At 39.2% G+C, this 8,755-nt stretch overlaps 1 protein-coding gene across 1 annotated transcript; it reads left to right on the forward strand.

Annotated features, from left to right (window-relative positions):
• Window positions 1-311: 311 nt before the first annotated feature.
• LOC120796559 (vasoactive intestinal peptide) lies at window positions 312-7,593 on the forward strand. The gene is made up of 6 exons (XM_040139543.1): window positions 312-407; window positions 1,335-1,439; window positions 2,264-2,368; window positions 3,941-4,066; window positions 5,401-5,512; window positions 5,982-7,593. Coding segments are annotated over exons 1-6 (459 nt in total). The 5' UTR covers window positions 312-405; the 3' UTR covers window positions 5,991-7,593.
• Window positions 7,594-8,755: the final 1,162 nt, after the last annotated feature.

Below are 8,755 nucleotides of genomic sequence, written 5' to 3' on the forward strand. Positions count from 1 at the left end.
GACCCGCATTGTGTTGGGAGAGGAGCCCAGGGGAAAATGATCAGATGAGTCAACAGCATCAGCCCTGGCTTATAAATGAGTTATTCCTACGATTAATTGGAAGAAAAGGAAAAAAAAAAATCCCCATTAATTTCACCATAGGTCTGTTTGGTCCCGACCGTAAGCAAGACCAATGACGGAAGCAGCGACCTACTGACGTCTCAGGCCCCTGATTGAATCTGATGTCCCCTCCTGCTCCATGAGAAAAATCCAGGTGTATAAAACGGGAGCAGAGCTGAAGGCGAGCAGAAAGACAGACTCAGGAAGCATCGGATCAACAGAGTGGACATACAGCGCCGGCTCCAGATCAGGACTTTGGAGAGCGCAGCGGGAAGAGCCAAACGCAGACAACTTTCTCTAGAGCACATGTAAGATTTCATATTTCCATAGAAATGATTTTAGGGGTTTCTTTAAGACGTTGCGTACTCGGTGGTCTCCGTTTTTGGTCATTTTGAACTTGTGTATTTGCTTGTTTTTTTGCGCGCTCCATCCAGGTTTTGGATAAGTCTTTCCATTGAGTGTTGTTGGGTTTTATGTCGAATAAATTGCTCGCTGTAATCGAAGGAGCAGCTCCACACATTAAATCCGGTTTGTGGTCTGTGACGGTTAACAGAATGTCAGCGTCTCCGCGGTGTAATAAGGTGTTTAAGCATCGCTACTTACCCCGCGCTCTGCGTAATTACGCATGGGATTCCGAGAGTTCTCTTTCTGTCCTCTGTGGGAATTCCCAATTAATCGAGAAGTTTGCCAAAGATCAATACACCGGCAGTCCTCGGAGGCTAAAGCATTCTCTTTTGTTCCTTCCAGGTGACAAGTAGTTCGTTGGGAGTATGAGAACTGAACTGGTTAAAAACTAAAATGATCTGTCGAAATGCGCAGAGGAGATTGTTTACATTTCGACAGATGAATTTACTTTTACTTTTTTTTTTATTTGATGAAAATTTTTTATAAGTCGACCCGTTAAATTTGGTTTGTGGTGCAGTTTCAAAATATTTCGTCCTGGACAGTTCCCGGGCCGTGCGTAATTACGCATTTGGATTCCACTGAGTTGTTTTCTTCGGTCAAAAATCAACATCAAACAAAGATCAATGTCCAAAAGGCTCCTCGTGGCTGAACTACTCTTCTTTTTTCTGCTGTAGAGCAATTCTCCACTTCTTTACGACCTGAAAATGCTAATGAATTAAACCTACGGGGTAATGATGAGAGGATAGTGCATGATCTTTTTTTTTTCGCCGTCGGTGGACTGGTGTGTTCAGGTCAGAGGGAGAATAACCCGTCACCGTTTCCATCCTCAGGTGTAAAGCGATGTTACAACGGACCGGCCCCCAGCTGCTTCTCTTAATAGCCCTGTGCAGTGTGTTGTGCTCCCGGACTCTGGGTCTGCCGTACACATCCATGAGGTGAGACGAAAACCTGTGCCCTTTCCAACTATGTCTCCGGACTCCCGCTCGGGTTCGTTCATCGCGACAGCAAACGAGAATTCTTGACTTTTAACGCATGCCGCCATCACCGAGGTCAGAAATCGTCCCGAATATTGGCGCCGTGTTCTGTTTTTAGTCGATGCCAGAGGTCGCAGATCACCTGAATGTGACTCAGAAGGAGACTGGTTGTGTCGAGGTGAACAGAAAAAAAACCTCCCTCAATAACAAATGCTTTAATATTTCCATAATCTATTCACGACAGTTTATGGTGAGCCTGGAAAGAAAGGTGATGCTTGGGTTCTGATGTTGCCGTGTATCTATCTCATACGGCATCATCATAAACCGTCTGGTCGAAGGGCTCACACATGCTGTGATCGAATCATAGAATAATAATAGAGCAATGATAACATTATTATTATCCATAATAATGATGATAATAATAATAGAATTTGATGTATAATGATTGAGGATATATTTGATATATACATGGTGATGAATTTACGCACGTTGGTACATTTAAGGAATGAAGTCAGAAATCGTTTTCATGGCAGGTATGCTGAGTGTAGAATTCTCTTTTGGATCATTATAAGGGCTTTTGTATTTTTTTTGGAGCAAACGTAAAAAAGAAAACCTCTGCACTGCTCCTTTTAGACCATAATGAGAGCTATTATAACCAGTACACCATCGGGTTCTGGGCTGGTGCGCGCCCATTTTGCATTTCTTGGTTGTTGTTTCAATCCACCGGTTGTGCTCAGACTTTAATGCCACCGTTCCCGTGTGGATGTAACTGTGGTGCTGTGCAGAACGACGAGACACGCGGACGGTCTGTTTACCAGCGGATACAGCAAGCTCCTGGGACAGCTGTCGGCGCGGAGGTACCTGGAGTCTCTGATCGGCAAGCGGGTCAGGTAGGTTGACCTTGCCGCCCGGGGAGCTCCGGGGGGCGGCGAGCTGCAGAGGGGCAGGCAGGCAGGCTTCGGAGGAGGCTGAATTTCGCTTTCGAATCGCGAGTAAAGGGAGAACGTCGTGCTGTGTTTATCTAGTTATTGGCCAATTTTGTTTTCAAAGCTACGCCTTGAATCGTTAGATCGGATTTAAAGCCACCTTTAATCAGTTTTTTAGGTTTTCAGATTTGGAAAAAAAGAAAAATCGTTTTTTGTTTTTGTTTTTTTCTGTCAAGACTGAAGCCAATTCCAGGTCTTGGCTTTATAAACCTATGCGTAGACCTGTCAAACCCACACTACAAGAAAATGTCTAGACCAAAGGCTTTTTAAAGCCTGGTTTCAGATTAATAAAACTTTTAATTCCATTTTTTGTAAAAACATAAACATCGAAGAATGACAGCACGACCTGAAGCCAACCTCAGCCTCCTCCTAACGAATAGATGGAGTTCTTCTGAATGTATAATCCACAAGGAATTCGATTTAGTGGGTTAATTGTTATAGGACAAAATGCACAATGGTTTCTGTTTTAGAAAGGAAACAGGAGGCCAAAATGTCTCCAGACTGTCTTTGTTCACTTCAGGAAACAAACACACAGTGAATTTCGAACCTTTTTCCTGTAGTGGACAGTTTGAAAGTTGACAGCGGGAAAAGTGGAACATTAATGTAGATTAAAGGCAAATGGACGTAGAAGTCCAGAAGTATGTCATCCTAAACAGTGTGTGAAATGTAGAAAACCTCAATATAACACACTGCTCATGTGAATCACGTTTAAGGAGAAAATATCAGGGCTTCTCTGGCAGTCAGAGTTGTTTGTGTTCACACAGAAGTTCACTCACACAAAAACAAAGAAAACACAAAGCATTTTTGAAATGTGGGTTTTAGTTTTCAGGGAAAATAGCTTCATTGTGCATCCCCTCATTCTGGCTGTTCAACTTAAGTCGGCAAATTCTCCATCAGAACACAAAATTCAGAAATGAGCTTAAAGAACAGTCCAAAAGTGAATCAGGTTCTTGATAAAGCAAACATCAAAAGGTTGATTTTACTTCCCAAATTTCATCCATGGATTTCCTGAATACCTTTAGTCATGCAAATCTAGGGAAATGGAAATAAAGTACATCAAAGTTTTTGATATTTCTTGTCAAAACCACATTTTGTAACGTTCACATCAGGTTAAGACTTTTTGCACGTCATGTTTAACTATTTCATGTAGAGAGAGGCCAACCCTTTCCTCTAATGTTCGCTGTTTAACAGAGAGGACCCGCTGACATTTACAATGAAAGGACCCGCCCTGCTCGATGATGCGTTTCATAATCGACTAAACATTTTTAAAGGTTAATTTTTGCCATTACGGCATCATTACATGTTTGTTGTACAGCCAGGAGGGACTGTCAAAACACACGACGAAAAGACACCGTGAATCACGGATCCTGAGCTGCGGTGACCTTGTATTGTGACCCGCTGCCCTCTGAACCGTGGTCACGCTCTAATGCAACCCTTCTTCTCTTTGTTTCCTTTCGTGATCCCTCCTCTGTCCAGTGATGAGCTGATGGAGGAGCCAGTGAAGCGGCACTCAGACGCCATCTTTACAGACAATTACAGCCGATTCCGCAAACAGATGGCCGTCAAGAAATACCTGAACTCAGTCTTATCAGGAAAGAGAAGGTAGTAATCAGTCCTCCACATGCCCACCTTGGTTCCCCCCTCTACCTCTACCTTAAGCTGAGTGTATACAGTAGGTAAATAACCTTATGACTCATTGAAAGTACCTCCACCTTGGATAAAAGTAAAAGTGCAAGAAAATAGTCCCGGTATCAGTTGGCCCTACCGACAATACCTTTGCCTTTTTATTTTGGCCTAACCTGAATGTCTCGAGCTCAGTTTTTGTAATGAGATGTAAAAACGAAAGAAACCTCCTCATTTAAAAGAGGTTGGGATTTTAAATGGACTTCTATACAGCTGATGATCTCTGATGAACCAGTGCGTACAGCAGCGGCCTTTACTTTGGCTTTGCCACTCAGTTTTGAAGCTAATGGAAACCTCATTAACCGACAAATTATGAGTTCAAATGATAACAAGACCAAAAAAAAACCCCCAGAACCTTGTGCGCAGCTTTTTAAATATGGCATGGTAGATCTACACTGGGCCTAGTTCTCCCCTCAAATGTATTCTGAAAGCAATTTTAATGGATAAATAACAATGAATGAAGCTAAATCAGCTGACTGGTATGCTGGACTATCACTCCTGTCTTTAGGAAGTTCATTTTATGGCTCAGAGACCCAACCAGTTCAGGTGAACTTAAAAGTGTCTCCTCCTCGTGCTAACGAATAATGTGTTTATTAAGGTAAACTTTTGATAAAGCACAAAAATAATGAATTTAGTATAATTCTCCTACATCCAAGTCCGCCATAACAGTTTGGAACGGCATGAATGGAATGGCCTTTAGCAGCTAACGTGGACTTTCCCAGCAGTAGATTAAAACAGCACAATCAAAAGTGCTAGAAAAAAACGATAAACGCAAAAATGTCAGATCCAAAACGACATAAAATCGATTCAGTTGATTTTTTCACCCAGACTAAACAGGCACATCTGTAGCTTGAAAGTTTTGGAGGTATCTGGCTTAAGAAATACACAGACACTTAAAGCACAGCCAACTCCGCCGAACATGTTTAACCTCATGTTGCTTCATGCAGAAATGAAGACCTGTGCAGTCACAACAATGATGACAAAATGAGAAATTGTCAATGGATACAATGACATTGGACTAAGAGAAGTATAAAGCTATACATCTGCAGAAAATGCACTTGTACATTTTAATGTATTGTTAAGAGAAAAAACATAGGAAGGAAGAATTTAGGCCAAAAAATACTTTTTTCCCTGTTAGGTGTCACCTTATATTTTCCATGATCTTTTCCCTGATTGGGCCTTCGACTAATAAATATTTGTGTAAATAAAATGTTATGGAATAAAACTCTTCATACGTATTCATATGCACACAGCCTAGAAGATCCTGGAACCACTGACCTGGAGGAGTCCAGGGATGAACCCAACACCTTCCAGGAGAACTACGACGACATCAACGTAGATCAACTCCTAAACAACTTTCAGCTGGTAGGTGCTGACACAAACACTTACACAAAGATGTTTGTGATGTGTGTTAAGCATGGCCCACACTGACATATTGACATATTTCCTAAACTTAACCTTAACCTGATTGTAACCTTGAGCCTAAAACCAAGTCCCAAAAGTCTTCATTGGAGAAGCGAGGACCAGCAGAGAAACCCTCACTTTCAACAAATGTCCTCAATTTTGAGATCTAAAACTCAAATGTGTCCTCACAAAGACGGAAACCCAAGAGTAAACACATAATGTCCACGCTTGATATATGAACAAACATACACTCGAACAGTATGAAGGACAACTGACATTTGCAACGATATTAGATTAATACATTTGTGAGGGGAATACTGTATTTCACTCTCTCAGTCCAGCAGGATTGTCATTTGTCCTAGATCAATAACATCTCTCCTTCTCTGTCCACTTTCTCTCCTGTTTTTTTTGGGCTTTTTTTTTTCTGCAGCCACTTTGAGGAGGGGCCCGTTCTCGTGTGAATACCTCAACTCATCCTCATGAAACCGCCCATTCCAAAAACGACACAATATTAACCCAAAGGACATTCGAAAGTCAAACGAACCAACAATAATGTGTTCTCCAATGTGATTATCTATCTATCCATCCACAAAGTACATGTTTATACTGTATATATATACACACACAATACTTATTACTAAAGATTCTGGCCCAAAGACTCTTCAGGCCGCACCGAGCAACATGCAGTTTGGCCAATCAGCATTTGAAGATGGCACCAGGCAACAGTAATTTTAAACAGAAGTACCACGTTTGTTTTCTTTTTTAAAATCAACGTTGTTCCACTAACTTTCAATGGAAACATTTCTCCCCTGATAACTTTTATAAGGAATCACTGTCTTGTTAAATTCGAGTGAAATCTGTCCAATCAATTTTCCGTTGAACATTTGACCCACTGAATGTCAATAGAACAACATTTACTTTCAATAGCGTACCTTTCCCCTTGATTTTCAGTGGAGATACTGTAACTTCAGCTGTATGTGACCAACGCTTGTTCAGTTAACGTTGGATGGAAAATAGGTCTGATTGAATTCCTATGAATTTTCACTCACATAAGTTTCATTAGCTTTCAGTGGAGAACATGTCCAGTTACTCTTCAATGAAACGCTAGCACCGTTAGCTGCCAGTGGAATCACTGCTTGATTGAAATTCAAGAGGAACAAAATGGATTAGTAACTTCAACTGAACCATGTCCCATTTATTTTTATTAGAACAATAGTTATATAAAATATGAATGGAATATTTGTCACATTTTGTTTCAAGATTATTGTTGCACTATAAACTTTCAATGGAAATATTTCCCAAAATAACTTTTAATGGAATAAATGTTCTATTAAATTTGAGTGACTTTTATTTATTTATTTAATTGTACTCTCAGTTGAACATTTGACCTGTTGAACTTCAATGAAAGAGCCATTGAATATACTTTCGATAGAAAAAGCTGTCCCATTTATTTTCAGTCGATCCACTGTCACTCACAATTAGTTAATTTTGAAAGGAACATCTCTATGAGTGATTGAATTTCTTATTTCCAGTTATCAATATTTCCATTACTTTTCAGTAGAGCACTTGTCCATATAATCTTTAATGGATGCTGGCACCATTAGCTTGAGGTGGAATCACTGCTTTGGAACCAATTGTACTATTAACTTAAACTGAACCTTGGCCCCATTTACTTTTGATAAGGCAATACTTGTGTAAAATGGAATTTCAAAGGAAACCATTTTGACTAGTAACTTTTTAATGGAAACGCTTGACCTATTACATTTGAGTGAAATTTGTCCCGTTAGATTTCTTTTAAACATCTGACCCATTGAATGTTAGTGAAACCACATTTCAACAACTTTCCCACTGAATTTTGGTGAATCTTTTGTAACCTTAGTTTTGTCCAATGAATGTCCTGTGAATGGAACAACTGATTGAGTTCTGACTTATTTTTCACTAACCCACAGTTCCACTGACTTTCAACAGAGCACTTAAAAATTAATCTTCATTAGCTTTCAGTGGAATCACGGCTTTGTAGAAATGTCAATGGAATATTTGTCACATTACTTCAAGGTAATTGTTGCTCTGTTAATTTTCAATGGAAATATTTCCCAAAATCACTTTTAATGGAACAACTGTTTATCTCATTAAATTTCAGTGACTTTTATTTATTTATTTAATTGTACTCTCAGTTGAACATTTGACCTGTTGAACTTCAATGAAAGAGCCATTGAATTTACTTTCGATAGAAAAAGCTGTCCCATTTATTTTCAGTCGATCCACTGTCACTCACAATTAGTTAATTTTGAAAGGAACATCTCTATGAGTGATTGAATTTCTTATTTCCAGTTATCAATATTTCCATTAGTTTTCAGTAGAGCACTTGTCCATATAATCTTTAATGGACGCTGGCACCATTAGCTTGAGGTAGAATCACTGCTTTGGAACCAATTGTACTATTAACTTAAACTGAACCATGGCCCCATTTACTTTTGATAAGGCAATACTTGTGTAAAATGGAATTTCAAAGGAAACCATTTTGACTAGTAACTTTTTAATGGAAACGCTTGACCTATTACATTTGAGTGAAATTTGTCCCGTTAGATTTCTTTTAAACATCTGACCCATTGAATGTTAGTGAAACCACATTTCAACAACTTTCCCACTGAATTTTGGTGAATCTTTTGTAACCTTAGTTTTGTCCAATTAATGTCCTGTGAATGGAACAACTGATTGAGTTCTGACTTATTTTTCACTAACCCACAGTTCCATTGACTTTCAACAGAGCACTTAAAAATTAATCTTCATTAGCTTTCAGTGGAATCACGGCTTTGTAGAAATGTCAATGGAATATTTGTCACATTACTTCAAGGTAACAGTTGCTCTGTTAATTTTCAATGGAAATATTTCCCCTAATCACATTTAATGGAACAACTGTTTATCTCATTAACTTTCAGTTTAACATTTGACCTGTTGAACGCCAATGGAACAGCATTTGTTTTTATTTATTTATTTTATTTTCAGTGTATCTAGTGAAACATTTGTCCAATTAACTTCAAATGGAATATCTGTGTGATTGGATTTTGATTAATTTTCGCTAACCAATAGTTCCATCAACTTTAAATAAAGAACTCCAGTACCACTGACTTTCAGGAGAATCACTGCTTTACAAAAAATTCTATCATCCCATCTAGAACAATAGCTGCATAGAATTACAATGGA

This window comes from Xiphias gladius, chromosome 11, assembly GCF_016859285.1.
Source record: "Xiphias gladius isolate SHS-SW01 ecotype Sanya breed wild chromosome 11, ASM1685928v1, whole genome shotgun sequence".
Taxonomy (NCBI): Eukaryota; Metazoa; Chordata; class Actinopteri; order Istiophoriformes; family Xiphiidae; genus Xiphias; species Xiphias gladius.